Below are 20,698 nucleotides of genomic sequence, written 5' to 3' on the forward strand. Positions count from 1 at the left end.
GTATGGAGTGTAGCCATGTAAGGAAGTGATACCTGTACGATAAATAGTTTAGACAAGAAGAGAATAGAAGCTTTTGAAATGTGGTGCTACAGAAGAATGCTGAAGATTAGATGGGTAATATCACATAACTAATGAGGAGGTATTGAACAGAATTGGAGAGAAATTTGTGGCACAACTTGACTAGAAGAAGGGATTGGTTGGTACGGCATATTCTGAGGTATCAAGGATTACCAATTTAGTATTGTCTGTCTCAAACTTTCCCCACACATGTCCACTCAACGCATATAGCCCTTGCAAAACAGGTCTCTAAAGAAGGCCAATACTACTCCCACAACACACTTGTCATACTGGGCACCCTACACATTGGGGGCTCGAAAACGATTTTTTCCCTCTCTGACGTGTAAGCCGCCCTGCAAAGTAGATCGATAAGGTAAACACGTGCTACTCCGATACAACACTCCTGTCATGCAGGACAGCCTACATGTCAAAGGTTGTAAAACTGTTTCTTGCCCCTGATGTACAGACTGCACTGTAAAGCTGGCCAGTAAGACAGGCTAATACTATCCCCACACAAAATACCTGTCACGCAGGGCATCTATACACCAGGGGCCGGGAAAAACACGTTTTTGCCCATATCTCCGCTCCTATTGGAGCTAAGATTTTCACAGGGCAGCACAACATAGGCCAGGTTCACACAGGCAGCCAGCACAGCTACCGGTAACTGCCATACCACACTAACTCGAAGTTTGCAATTTACAAATAAGTTGTTGTTGTTGTAGTCTTCAGTCCAGAGACTAGTTTGATGCAGCTCTCCATGCTACTCTAACCTGTGCAAGCTTCTTCATCCAGTACCTACTGCAACCTACATCCTTCTGAATCTGTGTAGTGTATTCATTTCTTGGTCTCCCTCTGTGATTTTTAACAAAATGATGAAGTTCTTAGGTTGACAAACAGCAGAATTTACCTAGAAACTTGTAACTGTTCATCACAAATGTAATTAAACATTGCATTGTTTTTCATATCTCTGTGGCATGTAAATACTTTTGTAGGACTTACCAGACGTGAAATACCTGGAAGAAATTAAGCTGCTACACGTTAGCCAATCAAAGCTTCACAGATGAAACTGTGCAAATTTCACAGAAAGGCATTTAGAAGAAAAACCAATAAAAGTGGCTCTGATGATAGTATTTGTTTTCCGTTACAACTAAAGTAATTCTTAAGCTGAATGTCAGAAAAATCATGTCACTACAAACTGTCTGTGAGAGTTGCATTTTTTCAGGCATTTGCTTTGCCAAAAAGCTCTTCTTAGAACCTCAAAAATGGAAAATCCTGGATGGAATGTAACAGTTATGAAAAGGATAGTTGCTGCTCACGACATAGCAGAGATGCTGAGTCGCAGATAGTCCTATCTGTGACTCAGCATCTCTGCTATACGGTGAGTAGCAACTATTCTATTCTTACAACCTGAAAGATTCTACAACAGAAGCATACCTTCAATGTGAAAACCAGGTTCAGATTCCAAGCTGTAAGACATCTTACTGTAGTCAGAATGGTGCTTCTGAGAGTGAAAATCTGTGTCCCATCCTAACTGTCCTGAGGCCTATGGTGAAAGCCTGTAACTATTGGCTTTACTGCAGACACAATGCAGTCTTTCCACCAACTACCTGAGGAAGATCCTCAGTTTTCATTTGACAGCAGCATCAGTAGACTTGGGCCCATCACAGATGGTCTGGAACGAGGAAGAATTCCTGCCCTTATCCAGGGTCGAATGTGGGAGCTCTGGGGCTGGAGTCTATGGTCCACTTGCTAGGCCATGATGTTTAATTTAGCCTTCAGGAATTTTCATTGGAAATATTTCAGAGGGACACTAACAAGAGTAAAAGTAGTTTTATAAAGACAATGACAATTGTGAATGAGGACTGAAGTACTGTTAGACTAAAATCATTATCTAATAAACAGCGACTTTAATTATAAGTGGTTTGTATAATCAGTTATATACATAAAAGCAGAGTGTATGTGTGTTTTTTATGTCTTGCAGCTCTCCCAAACCCCTTGTTCAGTTTCAACCAAATTTGGCACAGAAACAGTAGGCCTCACAATTATCAAGCACTGCAGGGTTTCTAACATCTTAGCTCCAATAGGAGCGGAGATATGGGCAAAAACGTGTTTTTCCCGGCCCCTGGTGTATAGATGCCCTGCGTGACAGGTATTTTGTGTGGGGATAGTATTAGCCTGTCTTACTGGCCAGCTTTACAGTGCAGTCTGTACATCAGGGGCAAGAAACAGTTTTACAACCTTTGACATGTAGGCTGTCCTGCATGACAGGAGTGTTGTATCGGAGTAGCACGTGTTTACCTTATCGATCTACTTTGCAGGGCGGCTTACACGTCAGAGAGGGAAAAAATCGTTTTCGAGCCCCCAATGTGTAGGGTGCCCAGTATGACAAGTGTGTTGTGGGAGTAGTATTGGCCTTCTTTAGAGACCTGTTTTGCAAGGGCTATATGCGTTGAGTGGACATGTGTGGGGAAAGTTTGAGACAGACAAAGGAGGGGAGGGACTTGGATGGATGACAGGACAGGACAGATAGGGACAGAAGGTGATCAGGAAGGGATGGCCAAAGAGTGGGGCAGAAGAGGGTGGACAGAGAGAGGGGAGAAGGAAGGAGGACAGAGAAAAGGGCAAGATAGGGAACAGAGAAAGTAGAAAGAGGAGTAATGGATAGGGAGGGGAGGCAAGAGGAGATTGACATACAGAGGGGGGATGGAGGAAATGGATAGTGCGGGGGGCGGGGGATACAGAGAAACAGAGAGGGTATGGAGGAGGAGATGGACAGGGAGAGATGGGAGGATGAGCTGGACAGAGAGATGGGAAGAGGAAGAGGTGTGTGCAACATTTATGTCAAATATTTACACAAGTGAAGATGCAGGGAAAAGGCTTGTTACTAAATACAACCCAAAACACTACATTATATGTTAAATTTCAATAAAAACTGCGGCAAACTATTACAAAAGATCAAAGCAGTGACACAAGATTGGTAATACAGTCACAGTCTTTTAAGGTAAGTACTTTTAAGTTTCAATGAAATTTTCCCCATTTCCTCACATTACTCTGCCTCCCCACATTATTTTGCTCAGTGACAGTGTGTAAAGTGTGAGCAATTCTCAGCTGTACCTGCTCCGCCTCCAGCTCCTGTACAGCAGCATCCACCTGCGCCTGAAGCTTCTCCCGGTGCAGCCGGACAGTCTCGGCCGCCTGCCGCTCCATCTCCTGCAGCCTCTCCTTGAGCCGCAGGTTCGCCTCCTTCCTCACATCCACGTCGATGCTGGTCCCACTGCTGGTGGTCGTGGTCACGGTCGTGGTGCACGCTACCGTGTCTTCCGGCTTCCCCTGGCCCTCCTACGAGGTAAAACAAAGCAAAAGCTTTTACTCCACACTTATGTTGTCTTCACTTGTATGGTTATCATGGCCATAACTGCTGACTAATTATTTAATTAAAATATGTGTGTGCAACTATAAAGACAGGTGTATTTATTTTACCATACGTATTTCAGTTTATTTTTTAAAACACAGTCAGTGCTTGCAAATGTTTAGTCAGATGAACATAAATAAACATTAGTGGTGCAATAATTATGCAGTCACATTTTATGGCAAGAATATGTTGTACTGCAAGGCAAATGTAAGAATTCCAGGAAAATGTGAACACAGAGATGAACTCCATAACATTCAATATTATTACACTAAGAACAAAACTAAAGTTACACCTGACATAAATTCAGTAACCGAATAAAAACAATGTTGGAGCATTAAACTGGTAACATTCTTCCTGCACAAGTTATTATTTTTAGCTGAGCAACGTAATTTGTTGTAGAATATGCTGGCCATATGCCTCACATTTTCATGGTATTTACTCAGACCCTGGCTTAGCAGTAGAATGGGTGCAGCAGTCATGCACGTCATTATTTAAAATTTTTGGTTTCTGTGGAGATTCACTGCGTGTAAATAATTAATAAAAGAAAACATGGTTTGTAGCAGTCTGTAAAGTAGACAATCTTCATTTAAATTGTGCAATTAGTTAATTTTGATGACTTGTCATTTACAAGCGTCTGTAAAAACAACGTGGGAGAGTATCACATTGTCTGCATACCTTCCCATATATTGTCATATATAAGTAAATAATTAAACATCTCACATGACTGTGCAAAATTCCTACTTGCATGTGGAATATTGTGTATTACATGTCACGATTGTCAAATTATTTTTCACTACATGTAAAAAGTACACTTTATATTCCATCCTTACATTGTGAATGGATAGAAATTAATGTGACAACTTTAAAACATCATACTATGGACTTCGTTCTAAGTACTACAGCTTAACTAACAGCAGATGATATTTTGTTGTCAAAGATACACATGCATCTAAATTCTGTAAGACTATAAAAGTCAATAGGTTTGCTTCTGTGTTTCTATACATAGTCTTCAGACACTGATGACTTACAAAATAAGATGATTGTTAAGTCCAGCTTGCCAGTAATTAATGGATTGTTTGTCTTTCAATATTTTGTGAAATTAGTACTTATTTCATATATTACTGTACCATATAAAATATTTTATTATGTCTATCTGTATGCCCTTATGTAGTCTCTGGCTGCTGATTGCCTGACATACAATACATCAGCTAAGTCTGGCATTCCAGAAATAGATTTAATGTGCCTATGTCATATTTCATCAACAGCCCTACAGTGTTAGGATATATGTGTGCCTTTGATAACATAATATTAGCTGCTGTTAGTTGTCAAGATGTAGTACTTACAGTAGAGTTCCCAATATGATATTTCAAGTTGTCATGTTAATGTGGGTCCATTCACAATGTATGGATGAAAAAAAAGTCTACTTTTCATGTGTAGTGAAAAATAACTTGCTAATTACATGTAATACCCAATATTACACATGCAAGTAGGAATTATGCATGGTAAGGCGGTATATAATGTGAGATGTTAATGTGTTACTTATATAGGCCAACATATGGAGATGTGTGTAGACAATGTGATACTGTTCTACATTTAAAACAATCAATAATTGATCAAATTATTTAGTTGAATAGATAAAAAATCTACTCACCAAGCGGTGGCAGAACACACAAATGCATAACTGGCAAGCTTTTGGAGCCACTGGCTTCTTCATCAGACTGAAGGGTTGAAGGGGAAGGAAGAAGGGTGCAGGAGAAGCACTGGAGAGGTCTAGGAAAAGGGGTAGATTTCGAAAAGTCACCGAGAACTGCAGGTCACGGGAGACTTACTGTACGGGCTGAAAAGGAAGGACTGATTCTTGTCTTTGCTTCTCATCCCGTACGGTAAGTCTCCCCAGACCCGTGGCTCTGGGTGACTTTCCTAAAATCTACCCCTTTTCCTAGATCTCTGCAGTCCTTTTCCTTCACCACCTGCCTGAAGAAGGAGCCACTGCCTCCAAAAGCTTGCCAATTACAACCGTCTTATGCGTGTGTGTTCTGCCACCACTTGGTGAGTAGATATTTTATCCATCCAATTAAATACTCTTCTACACTGGTTTTACAGATGCTTGAAAATGACAAGCTGTCAGAGTTAGCTAATCGAACAATTTAAATAAAGATTGTCCACATTACATCCTACTATGGACCATGTTTTCTTTTATTAAACATCATTATTTGTTTTAAAGAGATGTAGATTCTTGTTTACAAATGAAACAGTCTCTTGAATGTTATGCACAGGGCATGTAATATTCCCAGTTCTTTGAAGATTGGCTTGGTTGGTTGCAATAACTTGACAACTTCTTTTCACATAAAAAATATATTCTTGTGTGTTGATCCCCAAACAGGAAGCCATATGAGACGACTGAGTTAGCCAGAACAAAGTACATAGTTTTAATGTTAGTCAAATCATATCTTTGACTGACAACTCTGAAGGCATAGCAAGGGCTACCCATTTTGCACGTATTCCATGGTAGTGTATTTTCTACTCATGGCCCAAGGAATTTAGTATCACAGGACTGCTCAATAGCTTTATTGTTCATAACTAATGGTTCTACAGACTCTGTCAGAAAAATGTACACACATTTTAAGGAATGAAAAGTATTACTTATGTGTTTATTTTACATTTAATAATTGATCACACATGTTGTACAACCTTCAGTTTAGCACATGGTTACTTTAAAAGTTCAAAATGTTCACAATAGGTAGCTATACATTTAACAGAACAACGAGCAGTCGCCGCAACTACGTCAGTCAGTGTTAAAGTGGAGATCGCTGCACATGTAGCTGTAATCTCCTGGCCAAGTTCCTACGGGGTGTGTGGCTTACGTTGAGAGACATTATCTTTAACAGTTCCCCACACATGAACCCCTGGTAAATTGGCCCCTTTATCCACATAAACGTGCAGATTTTCCAGTGCCAGTACACACTGTTATGCTGATTCACGGTTCCATTAAGTTTAAATTGTGCCTCGTGACTCCACACTACCTTCGTCACAAACTGTTTGTCATCAGTTACCATTTGATGACAGCATTTGCAAAATTGCATTCGGCGATCAGGATCGTCACCTTTAATCGCGTGCACTAATCGTGGAATCTAAACTTTGCACTTTGCAGCTTTCAGAATTCTTCGTACACTTGTATTGTTAACCCCCACTTCACATGCACATTGCATAGCAGATTTCTGTGGAGAATTAAGAAACGTTTCCAACACAAGAGCCGACAAAGTAGGACTTTTAGCTGTACACTGTCTTCCTGATCTTCCATTGTGAATATCACAAATTGTTCCATGCAATTCAAACTTGCCAATGATGCATTTAATTGTTAGGTGGGTTGGCAGTTCTGTTTCAAACTCTTATCATACCTGAAAAATCACTTTACAATACATTTTCAATGCTCAAATGTCAAGTGTGCTACAGCCACCTTGTTTTCTCAATACCGATATGAAAGTACTAACATCTGTTGAGCCAAAGGCTGTACTAACACATTCGTAACTCGAATCAAACAACAATATTGATATCTCAATAGAGCCTGACAAAGAGTGTATACATTGTTCTGGTGGACTCTGTATATGTGTTGTATGGTACTTTGATAGGAAGAAGCCAACATGAGCTGTTTTACCACATTGAGTAATCATAGAACCAATAGAGGAGCTTTTCACTGCTGTCAATCAAGTCAGCTCTCATTTACTGTGGGGAAATGTTAGAAGATGGGAGGTTTGTATCACCAGTGAATAACGCAGGTACTGGTGAGGCTAGGTTCTCTGGGAGGTCATTAACACACAGAAGGTAGAGAAGGGAGCCTAAGGTCGGACCCTGTGAGAGTCCTGAGGTGACTGATGCTATATCTAAATGGATTATTCTTCATTCATGTGTTGTTATTTCTACCAGCTGCCCTCTGTTTGATAGATGTGACTGAAGCCATTCATTGCACACTCCTCTTATACTGTAAGCATTCAGCTTATATAGGAGCAGTGTGTGACTGACCACAAGGGAGTGCTGAAAAGTAATAGCTCCAAAATTTTTATGTGAAAACTCTTAAAGTTTTTTAAATGAAACAAATTTCATTAACATTCTTCTGAAGTAGCACACACATTCACACAAGCACAAATCACACAGCTATGACCACTGGCTCCAGTCACAGTGACTTATTACATAATGCTGCACGATTTATACAGTACAATGTTCAATGTGTTTTCAATAATACGTGGTCAGTTTTGTTTCACTTGCTGAATATGGTGCCCTCCTTAACAAGTATTAGACTGCCACATGTTTTCATTTCTGAGCCAGTGTTCTGAGAAAGAAATAACACAAATTTGTGTTCTCTCTCTCTCTCGCTCTCTCTCTCTCTTATACACACACACACACACACACACACACACACACACACACACACACACACACACAGGCCCTCAACTCCATAGCTTTGGCAACACACCAAAAATGAGTAAGCTTTTTCTTATGATCAAAGTACATACCAAAATACCTTAAGATTGAAAAGAAGCATGAGAGATTGTTCATATTAAGACTGAGTTTGATGTAAGTTCCAGAATGCCAATTTAATAGTATAATGCATGTGCATCTACAAACAAATGGATAGATGCTATACATCTCCAAGTCCAAAGCAGTTTAGAATGACTCTATCTCTGATATTCTTTGCCTGGAATAAGATGGAAGAAATGTAGCTAGGTAGGTTTCGGTTTAATGTTGTCCCATTGGCACAGACATCAATAGAGATGGAGCACAAAAATTTGCGACTCCGTGAATTATTTCCCACATTCAATCTTTTTTTTATCTTCATTGACTGGCCTTATTATGTCACCAGCTTAGTTGATTCCTTAGAAATTGTAAAATAGACATTTAAATAAATTTTTCCTAACGTTTTTGTGAATTTAAACAATAGGAAATAAACAATTCCATCACTGTATTAGTCAAGCCTTCTGACTACGAAACCTCGTTGCTTGGAAGGGTTAAATTTGGACTGAACTGTCAACACAATATTAGTTCAATGTTCAGAAAAGTCATTTTTCTTTCATTACTGTCAAGGGAATGTCTAAATTAATAATGATAACAAAACAGCTGACTATGATGGTGGTTTAATAGTCCAATCAATAGAGACCTAAAAAGGTCGAATATTGGGAGTAGCTCATTTAGTCAGAAATTTTTGTACAATGGTAGGACGGAGTGCCATGAACAACATACCAGAAATCCTGACTGGTGGAGGTGCATTTGAAGGTCACTTTCGCATGACTTGAAAACTGTGGACTTCAGCACCTGTACAAAATTTAACTGCATTAAATTTCCTACATAAAGGAGCTGTTCATTTTTTTTCTAGAACTAATAGTCTGCACACTGTGAGTGAGAGAATATGAAAGTCTCACCAGCTATGACACTCCAGGTAGACATTGGCAGAGGCAGCTGAATCACCCACTGTGTGTGTGTGTGTGTGTGTGTGTGTGTGTGTGTGTGTGTGTGTGTGTGTGTGGCAAACCTTGGCTCACTTTGCAAATGGTAAATCAGACAAATAATCAATTAATTTTTTTTTTTAACTTGTGGAAGTGAATATGGCCGGAGTGCAAGCTTACCCGAACCAGTTTTGGGAGTGGACTGCTGTCAGATGTTGATGCAGTTCCATTGGCCATGTCCCTTTCCGGTGAAGTTTCTACAGTCTCACTTCTACTTAGGGCTAGTCCTGCAGCACTGTTGCCTCCTAAGCAAATGAAAGCCAGTTAACAGAGTCCAGTTTAAAAATTAGCTACATATATACAGTGTGATTCAAAAAACATCGATAAGATCGATAAAGATCAATAAGGTAATACAACACTCCTGTCATGCAGGGCAGCCTACACGTCAACGGTTGTAAAATGTAAAAACATCTACAAACTCACACAGCACATCGGGCACACAACAAGGATCAGAAAACGCATAGCAACCAGGGGTTGCACACACCATGTTGCTACAGCCCAGAGAGGGCATTGCTACACAAACGCGGATGGAGCGCATGGAGATCGTGACCTTTCAAGCTGTGGAAGCATTGGGAGTAAGACAGCTAGTTGCATGTACTGCAAAATGGCTGGCATGTATTTGATTTATGGCATGGCCAATTGCAATGAGCGAGAAGCCGTGCAATTATATTGTACAATACATCCAGATAAAAAGATGCTGTGCTACACATTATCTGCCAACCTCCATCATTAAAACAGACAGTTGCAGCAAAAGAAAGCATTCTCAAAAGGGTGCAGCATCAACAAGTAGACAAGGTGTATCCCGAGCCACTCATATCCGCCAACCCTCCGTCCGGTGGATTGTACAAGACAAAGGACTGCATCTGTTTATTTCCATCGCATCCAGGCACCGATAGACTACAACATGTGCGTGGGATCTGTGGGGTGGTTTCTGTAGGAGCTCACTGCACAATGCAGCTTCACAGTGAGTGTCCTCTCCAATGATGAAGCTGCACCCTCACTCGAGGGTGTGAGGAATGTTCACAACCTCCATACGTGGGTGGAAGTGGACCCACATGCTACATGTACATACGCCTCACAATGCAAATTTACTCTTAATATGTGGACTAGCATCGCTGGAGAGACTGCTGAATTGGACCATACATTGTTATGAATCAACTCGATGATAGCGCGTATCTCATATTTCTGCAAGAGGTTCTGCTGGACATGCTGAATGATGTTCCCATGCCTGTTTGATGCCACATTCAATTTCAGCACAACAGAGCCCCTGCACATATCAGCAGACAAGTCACGGCATATTGCAGGCATTGTTTCTTGGCCACTGGATTGGCCATGGTGGGTCATGGCCACCACAATCACACAATATGCCCCCAACTGATTTTTTCCTGTGGGGGTATTTGAAAGGCGCTGTGTATGAAACACCTGTTACATGCCAGAGGACCTAGCAGGTAGCATGGATGTGGCAGCAGGATGTCTCTGAGAGACACCAGGAATCTTTGAGAGACTGCAGAACCATTCAACGCAGCATCGATTTCAGGTGCATCTCGATGCATCTTGACAAAATTTTGAGCATCTCCTGTAGTGGGTATCCATTTGTAGCATGTGACTATATAGCTGCAATACCATTTAGTAGCCCTGGATAGCCTTTGCAACCCCTGGTTCCTATGTGGTTACTGATTCTTGCTGTATGCCTAATATGCTGTATCAGTTTGTAAGTATTTTTTTAATAATCTTGTATATTGTATTTGTAATGACAACAAAATAAAAAATAATATTCAAGACAGAAATGTACAAAACAAATCATTTATCCACTGTTAAGCAAAAAATCAGATGGTACTGCTGATAAGACTGAATATATAAGTAGGATCTATTTTAATGAGAAAAAATGAGGTTTAGAAAACAAATACACTGACAGGAAAAAAAACTGCAACACCAAGGAGTGTGCATCATAAACAAAAGTTCAGAATTTCAAAGAGTTTATTCAAGTTGACAGCGTCAAAAGCTTTCTCCAAATCTAAAAAAAGCTATAACTTTAGATTTGCCTTTCCTTACGCTATCTTCTTAGATAATTTGTATGGTCAGTACTGCAAGCATGTTCCTTTAGTTCTCCAAAATCCAAACTGATCTTCCCCAAAGTCAGTTTCTACCAATTTTTTCCATTATTCTGTAAATAATTCGTGTTATTACTTTGCAATGATGACTTACTAAACTGATAGGTCAGTAATTTTCATGCCTGGCAGCACCTGCTTTCTTTGGAAGTGGCGTTATTACATTCTACTTGAAGTCTGAGGGTATTTTGCATGTCTCCTATGTCTTGCATACCAAGTGGAACAGTTTTGTTAAGACTGACTGCCCCAAGGATATCAGAAGTCTTGAGGGAATGTCATCTACTCCAGGAGCCTTGTTTCATCCTAGGTCTCTCAGTACTCTGTCAAATTCTTCCCTCAGAATCATATGTCATACCTTTTATCCCATCTTCATCTACACCCTCTTCTCTCTCTATAATATCGCCTTCAAGTGCAATTTACCTTGCATAGCCCTTTCATATACCAGTTCCGCCTTTCAGCTTTCTCTGCTTTGCTTAGTATTAGTTTTCCATCTGAATTCTTGGTATTCATACAATTGCTTTCCTTTTCTCCAAACAGCTCTTTAATTTTACTATAGGTAGTAGCTATCTTTCCCCTAGTTACATATGCTTCTGTATCCTTACATTTGTTCTCTAGTCATTCCTATCAATCTCCTTTTTAGAAATTTTTATTTCCTTTTGCTTGCTTCATTTGTTTCATTTTTATTATCTACTATACTGTATAAATGTACTACTTTTACAAAGATGAGTGTAAAATTGCAGTTTTTCCTTTGCCATACAAATCTATATGGGAAAGCACATTATTTTTGTAATAGTAATCACTTTTGTTTGCTCAGATAACCCTAACTTAGCTACATATTATAAATGGTGTGTGAATTTCTTACACTCATAATAAATAATGTGAAGGACAAGCTCATCACACATAAGAATTCAATTAGTTAACAGAAGATGTGGTCACTGATGGGCACTCTCAGTTAATTACTGAATGATGATATGTTGTTTTGTTTTATATTTCTGATTGATTGTTGGAAACCTGGAAACATCACAGCTTCATTTTGCAGGTTTGTGAGTCAAATTTTTAGTGAAAAACATCATTGCCATTGTGTACTGATCTGGAATGACAAGATTAAAAATATATGCACTAATATTTCATTATAAGCGTACCAAATACTGTGGGAAGAAAACAGTTCAAGAGATATATTGCGCCATATTACTGATGTGGAATAAAAATCAACTATTACTCAATTTATGTAAATGCCAGTTTCTCATCTTTCAAAGTGCAAGGAAATATGGTTCTTATCCTTATTTAAATTATGCGGTGTGCACTATGTGATAGGAAGTATCTGGACACCCCTACATAATGCAGAATTGACCATCAGATGTCATGAGAGGCAGACTCAGCACTATGAAAGGAGGCGGGCAGTATTGTGTAGTCAGTAAGGACGCAGTGACAGCAGAATGGGTCAGTCAGGACAGCTCAGTGGCTTCGAATGTGGACTACTCATTGGCTGTCGCCTGAGTAATAAATGCATCATCGACATCTAAACCTTTCAATTGCCACCCATGTCAGCTATTGGTGATGTGATTGTGAGGTCAAAATGAGGAAGAACTACCACAGCTAAATTAAGACAGGCAGACCTAATGTAATGACGGACAGGGACCATCAAGCAATGCAGGGGGTGACTGTACAAATTTAGTTCACCACATAGAAGATATTTCAGAATCAAATTCAGTTATCAGCTGCACAATTATTTTTATTTCACTTTACCAGTTACAGCAGATTAATCTGTCATTTTACTTTAGCACATGTTAATATCTTCTTCCGAAGAAACATAATGCCATGAGATGTCCAAAAATGTACATATTCTACATGATAATTATAAACGTAGATTGACAGACTGATTATTTACAGTAAATGAATCATATTTACATAAATAGTCAAAGAAATTAATTGTGCAATTGATGACTAACTTTGGTTCTGAAATACACTCATGGAAAAAAATCGTAACACCACGAAGGAGTTGTACGAGATAAATGAAAGTTGGAAGACACGGTTCAATGTCTGAAAGATGATGTCTATTGGAATCTGGTGCCAGTCGGATAAGAGCGGCGTTAGTGGCGTGGCTGCCTTTAAATATACACTGTAGTGGTCACGGGCATTTGTTACCTTTAAGATTGGACACTGCGTGTCGATGTTAATGAAGAATGTCTTTAAGACAACGACGATGCCATTATCGACAGCTCACTGAGTTTCAGAGAGATTGTGTAATAGGGCTACGAGAAGCAGAATGTTTCTTCTGCGATATTTTCATACAGATTCAGCAGGAATGTAGCCACTGTACACGACTGCTGGCAGCAGCGGTCAAAGGTATGTACCGTCACAAGATGACCAAGCTCTGGATGACCACGTGGCACGACCGAGAGGGAAGACTGTCATGTTTGGCATAAGGCTGTGGCACGTCTGTCTCTGCAGCAGCAGTTGGCACCACAGTGACACAATGAACTGTTACAAATTTGTTACTTCAAGGACAGCTCTGAGCCAGAAACCCTGTAACGTGCATTCCACTGCCCCAAAACTACAACAGTTTGTGGATTCAGTGGTTAGGCGGGAGCTCATTGGAGGGCAGGAGGAGGTCTGTCCTGTTTCCTGATGAAAGCCAGTTCTGCCCCATTACCACTGATGGCAATCTGTTGGTTAGGAAGAGGATGGGTGACCACCTGCAACCAACCAGTCTGCATGATAGACAGATGGACTTACACCTGGAGTTACGGTCTGGGGTGTGATTTCGTACGACAGCAGGAGCACCGCCGTGGCTGTCCCACGCACCCTGACTGCAAATTTATACATCAGTCTGGTGATTCGACCTGTTTTGCTGCCATTCGTGAACAGCATTCCAGGGGGTGTTTTCCAACACGATAACACTCGCCCACATACTGCTGTCTGAACCCAGTATCCACTACACAGTGTCGACACGATGCCTTGGCCTGCTCGATCGCCACATCTGTCTCTGACAGAGCACATGTGGAACGCCGTCAGATGACAGCTCCAGTGTCATTCACAAACAGCATTAACTGTTTCTTTATTGGCCGAAGAAGTGCAACAGGCACGGATCTCCGTCCCACAAACTGACATGCTGCACCTGTAAGACACAATGCATGCTTATCTCGCCCTTACATTAACCTATGATCTTGCAATGCTAACCACTTAAAATGTTACATAGAGAGACGTTTTCCCAAAATTTTGTTGTTCTATATTATCTGTCTCTTGGTGTGTGATGTTTTTTTCCATCAGTGTATACACTAAAAAAACACTACAAAACTGTTGTTCGACCAATATTTGAATATTTGTTGTCAGTCTGGGACCTTGTAATGGTTCTTTATTTATGTGACCATTATGGCACTCCAACCCCAGTTCTCGATACCAGTAATATTGTACTACTTTCCTGCAAAGTAACAGACATATTTTTGTGACAATATTCGCATTTGGTTTTATTAATGTATAGGTACTCCGATGTATCGTTTTTTACAGAGATGTGGTTGTTGTGTGTATTCATTTCTGTGAGACTGTCATAATCTTTGACTTACTTGTAACTGTTTTGGCACGAATGCGCACAGAGCGGTCATTGTTTTCACTTTGTAGAAGTTAAGTTGTTATTTCGCTTTGTAAAAGAACAGTCAAGTCTTGTGTTTGGTTAAAGTGGAAATTAAATATATGAAGATTGATACAAAACTGTTTTCTTGATGATGTGACAATTAAGAAGAAGTATATGTGAATTTACAAGAAGTTTAATAAATATGTGGATCGTGAACACCAAGTCAAAAATCATTTCTACCATACCATTGTTCTCATCTGGGATTGTTTGATCATTAAGAGTTTTCCTGAAAAACACATTTGTTAGGTCTTCAAATATTGCTAAAATACAGAGATGGACCTTCTAGCAGTCAAAGTGGAATAACCCTAGAATCAAAAAGGTGAGCCATAACAACTTCGAAGAAATCTACATGGGAATCCATTCAAGATAAGTGTCAAAATTAATGACCTTTTTACAGTGACTTCATTATTTCCATTCTGACGATACCATCCACAGTCAATAACTTTGTTGTTGCCCGATAAAGCGAACATATGCTGCATGAGCAACATTATTAATCTGATTTCTAACCTACTTTGCAAGTGGTGGTATTGTTAGAACCTACATCAAACAGGACGGATACAGGAAATAGAGAAGATCCAAAGATGATCATCATGTTTTGTTACAGGTTCAGCTAGTAAGTGAAAGCATCACAAGAGATAGTTGGCCAACTCCAGTGGCAGAAGTTTCATGTGAGGAGTTCTGCATCAACATTCCTAGAAGAGTAAATCAATACACTGCTTCCTCCTACGCACATACTGTGAAAAGACCACATACGTAAAATTAGAAAGGTTCAAACTCACAGGGAGGCCTACCAGCTACTGTTCTTCCCAGGAACTATTTCCAACTAGAGCAGGTAAGGTGAGAAAGTACCCTCTGCGTGACACTGTAAGGTAGCTTGTGGAGTACAGATATAGATGCAGATGCAGATGTACAAATGGCTGTATCAGCAATACTGGCATTTTGCCCGGTGAGAAATTCTGCCTTGAAATTTTGTAATTTTCCCAAGATATTTTTCCTTTCGATACAATTAAGGACAAACTTTAGCATACAGCTAATATACATACTACACTTTTCTTTCACTAATCAATCTAGAGCTCTCTTTGTGGCTCTCACGTATTGTACGTAGCAGTATACAAACCACTGATGCAGCAGTGTACCAGAAGTCGTATCAACCTCTAAATCTGATGCATCATCTAGGCTGAAACATATCACAGTACGTTGTGCAGTCTACATGTAAATTGAACTAAAAGTGTTCAACGCAGCTGTGAACTCTAATTGGATTTTATACCTGCTCTTTTTTTCATTTTTTATTATTTTTAACTACAAGAGGTTGTCACAAATCTTTAATGATCACCTTGAAAAAATACCGTTATGTAATCAATTTTTATCTGCAAGTACATGTTTCCAGTCTTGACACACACTGAATTCACCATGTCATAGTACCACAGCCACAGCACACAAACAAAGTGGAGCGTTGACAGATTTTTTTTTAGAACTGGGACAGGGGACAATGCTGCAACAATCCACATTGACTTTATGGAAGTGTACAACAGTGTGACATTATATGACACAGAGGGTAAATTGCACAGATACTTCCACTGTGGTCAAGCAAATCTGAATGATAGAACAAAGAGCACCTCTCTGCGAAGCACCGGAAATAGTGACTGTCTGTATGTCTCTGTATAAGCCCTAATTTCTCGTCCTCTATCTCTGCGGTCCTTATGCAAAATATACAATAGCAGCAGTAGAAGCATTTGGCACTCAGTTCTAAATGCCAGTTCTCTAAATTTTATCAGTGGTGTTTCATAAAAAGACTGTCATCTTCCCTCCAATTGAGTCCATGAAGCATCTGCGTAATACTCACGCGTTGACTCAACTTACTAGTAACAAATCGGAATTTCTTCAGCGTCTTCCTTTAAGCTGACCTGGTGGGGACCCCAAACTCTTGAGCAGTACTCAAGGATGAGTGACACTAGCATTCTGTAAGCAGTTTTCTTCACAGATGTGCTACACTTTTTCTAAAAATGACCCAATAAACAAGCCTGCCATTCACTTTCCCTATTACCGACCATACCTACTTTGTAACATTATGCCTAGATATTTAATCAATGTCACAGTGTCCAGCAGAATACTACTAACACTGAATTCGAAACATTAGATGATTATTTTTCCTACTCATCTGCTGTAACTTATGTTTTTCTACATTCAGAGAAAGCTGCCATTCTTTACACCAAATAGAAATTCTATCCAAGTCATCCTGTATCCTCCTATAGTTACTGAGCAAACAGTTGCACATCACTGCTCACACTATCTGTCAGATCATTTATTTATACAGAGAACAAGAGCAGTCCTATCACACTACCTGATGATGCCTTCATCTCTGATGAACACTCACCATCGAGAACAAGATAATGGGTTCTATTACTTAACAAGTCTTTGGGCCACCCACATATCTGGGAAGCTATTCTGTAGTCCAAAATACTTTTTGTTGATTGTGTTCCACAGCTTTAATAAATCACAGAAATGACATATTGTAACACCTGATACTCTGTATAATTTATTTTTAATTGTATGATGTGTTTCAGCCACAGCCAATTTTCCACTAGAAATTCTTCTTAATAGCAGGTATTACATTTATATATTACAAAAGAAATGTCAAAATACCATATTCATAAATAATATTTTTTGTTATGCAGTGGGGCACTGTGTCAAACGCTTTCTGGAAATCAAAGAATATGGAATCCACCTGTTGATCTTCATCCATGATTTGCTGGATATCTTGCGAAAAGAATGCAGAAGAAAATTTATTATGTTGAAACTATAGCAAAAAAAAAAAAAAGAATGCAACTAGATAGAGACCCGAAGCTAGATGGCCAGTGTTATCCAGTGTTATTTTGCAGGTGCGACAGGTGTGAAATGTCACATAATTCAAACTTTTATGTCTACACAAATCAAATATAAATGAGAACAGGAATGCTGTGTATTGAAAACAAAGAAAGAATGAAGGTAATGAGCCTCACCTGCTTCTTCGCTGTGCACTGCCCTGACAGGACTGGCCGCAGCTTTTCCATCCACCGGCAGAGACCTGGCGCTCGGTACCGGCTCGTCCCTCTCCTCGCGGCTCGACTCGTCGCTCTGGGCCGTCACCTCGGAGGCTTCGCTCTGCGTAGTCCTCTCGCTCAGTGCTGCTGCCGGTTCTCCCTTCCCTGCTTCCTTCCCACCAGCGTCCTGTGCTGCGGCAGGTATTTCCGGAGCTGCCCCGTCTGCTTCTTCACTTCGTATAACTCGTTCACTTGCACTGACACCTTCACTACTTTTCGTAAGTGGGTCACTCTTCGAGAGACCTTCACTTTTGGTACCTATGTCACTCCGCGTGAGAGGGTCGCTCTTGGAGATGCCGTCGCTCCTGGAGACACCTTCACCCTTCGCCGCCGCCTCACCTTTCGAAGCGTCACACTTCTCTCCGACGGGTGTGTCCCGTTTCACGGCTTCGTCTTCCTGCGCCACCGTTTCCCTGGCACTCACCATGTCTTCACTTTCTGTCACAGTGTCGCTCTGCATGAGTATGCGGCGTAAAATAATTTTATGTTTCGGCACGGGTGGAGCTCTTTCACCTTCCGCACTAGACTCGCCGCCACCGTCGGACAGGTCGTTATCGCCTGCCCCATCATTGACGATGACGCGTGCTGCCTCGTCCTCTTCACTTTGGCCCATCTCATCTGTGTGCACTGCTCCTTTGGGTTCAGAAACATCTACCTCATCAGATGGCACCTTACTTTGTACTTTTTGTTCCTCTTTCAAAGCATTTTCCTTCCCTTTACTTCCTGTACTGTGCTCCTTTGAATCCGTTTCTCCACTTCGATTGGCTTCTTTTCCACTTACATATTCTGCCTGTTCTTCATCCTCAGCCTCATCTTCCTCTTCTTCTTCCACCTCCTCCTCTTCCTCCTCCTCTACTTCTTCCATTTCCTCCACCTGTTGTTCTTCCTTGACCACAGCTGCTCCATGACCCTCAGTGTCTTCATTAGCTACATTGTCCTTTATATTGTTTTCAGGTGCCTGGTCATATATCACAGTTGACTGTACAACACTCACTTCTGCCATCCACGTCACTGGACGTTCTCCGTCCCTTTCACTAACACTAGCGTCAGTTTCTCGAACGGGGACTTCGCGTCCATCACGAGTCTCTGAAACCATTACAGGTTCACCAGATATAGATTCCGATGCATGTTCCACTCGTTCAACCTGTGTTTCCAATTTACACTCGTTGTCTATGGGGCACAAATCCTCATTTATAGATATGTCTTCCTTCTCTTCATCCCTACAGTCTGCAGATGAATGTCGAACATCTGGAATAGAAACTGAAGGAGCAAATATTGCCAGTCAGTGTACATATTATGCAGGAATATCAAACAATGGAAAAATCTATGATGCAATGACAACAATATGGAAAGGACAGATTGCTACTCACCACATAGAGGATTTGTTGAATGGCAAGACATGCACATTTAATAAAGACTGCTATAAATTATTTAGCTGCCGGACTAAGTCCTTTGTCAGATGCAGACAAAATAAATGTGTGTTTCAACCACATCTGACAAAGGACTTAGTCCAACTGCTAAATAACTTCTAGAAGTCTTTATTCACTGTGTCTCTCTGCCACTCGGTGTAGTAATTAGCAATCTCTCCCTTTCATACAGTATCATAAATATTACATTTATTCAGAATACAAAAATTTAGCTGTTCTGAGAAACACAAATCAAGCAGCAATGTTCAGATGGATTCTGAAAGCCTCTGCGCAACTACTGTGAAGTATTTCTCTCAAGTAGTATGCCATGTTTGCAGTAACAACTATTTTCTTTACACATGTAGGTTTATATATTACATTCACTCATGCTAAGAGTTCATCCTTTCATGCTAAGACAACTGTTTCACACACATGCATTGGCTCTTGTTAATGCCAATAACAGGTGTTTATGGGCATAGACTTAACATTACAATTAATTGAGAATGTCCGAGTAGCTGCTCACAATGTTTTGAATGGCATAACATTCTAAATGGAAAGCACAGAACAATAAAAAAGTCACATCAAAACTTTTCAGTCTGATTAAATTTGAGAGGACATTGTCTCTATGAAGTTTTTACCAGAGTGTCAATACATGGCACTAAGTGTGAGACATAAAATAAAATACAATACGAGGACTACTTTCTTTTAATCCTTCAAAAATGCTACAAATTAAAAGGATCTGAATGTTAGAAAGGATTCTGTGATGGTGCTTTGTAGGTCTCTTGACTATTTCTCAACATAATCATCTTGTTTTTATTGTCTGCCTATGTGCAGTGCAGCATGCAGCACCTTACACTTTCATTTATTCTTAAAGTTTTTAGGGGTATTGCCACTACTGGTGTCTTATAGACACCGAGTCTCATTTTTATTAGTTATAGGTTGTAGTACTCCTGGTGATGGCTTGCATCACATACAGTGCAGTAGTCATGTAGTTTGCGTTATTTTTGTTGATGTTTCCTTGCAGTTTCTCAATTAGTCTCTGAGTACTTGGGTTAGTACTTTCTTTTGTGTTATTTTATATAGTTCAGTGTAGTGCAAAACTGACAGGAACTTTGCTTGCCACATGCAGACACTAGGAGAATTGACCGCTGTCCAGAAACAATGAGGAATTGAATTGGCCATGGCTGACAACCTTCACACTGCTGCCAAGGGCAGATATGAGGTACTGTCCATCATTCACAGCACATTTGAGCCGTCACGGGATGCATCAACTACCAGGTCTGTTACGAATTTTACTGCTAACTCTGGACTAACACAGAGGGTAAATATGCTGGTCATCACAAGCTCTAACTTAGGGGAAAAGGGTGCGGTGATTATAAAGGGGTTCTGTCTGGGGCTACTGAATTCATTGGGTACAACCAGATGCAAATTACAGCTCATGCCGGCATTAATGACACTTCCTGCCTGAGTCCTCAAGCCATTCTCAATTTCTTTAAACAGATGACA

At 40.3% G+C, this 20,698-nt stretch overlaps 1 protein-coding gene across 1 annotated transcript in view; it reads right to left on the reverse strand.

Annotated features, from left to right (window-relative positions):
* LOC124550937 (centrosomal protein of 164 kDa) overlaps positions 1-20,698 on the reverse strand; it is a 635,732-nt gene that overhangs the window by 129,810 nt on the left and 485,224 nt on the right. The window contains exons 10-12 of the mRNA XM_047125745.1: positions 17,706-19,046; positions 9,088-9,212; positions 3,172-3,396 (exon numbers count right to left, since the gene is read on the reverse strand). Of these exons, the coding sequence (XP_046981701.1) occupies positions 3,172-3,396; positions 9,088-9,212; positions 17,706-19,046 (1,691 nt within the window). The remainder of the gene's footprint in view (positions 1-3,171; positions 3,397-9,087; positions 9,213-17,705; positions 19,047-20,698) is intronic.

This window comes from Schistocerca americana, chromosome 9 (assembly GCF_021461395.2).
Source record: "Schistocerca americana isolate TAMUIC-IGC-003095 chromosome 9, iqSchAmer2.1, whole genome shotgun sequence".
In the NCBI taxonomy this organism is placed as follows: domain Eukaryota; kingdom Metazoa; phylum Arthropoda; class Insecta; order Orthoptera; family Acrididae; genus Schistocerca; species Schistocerca americana.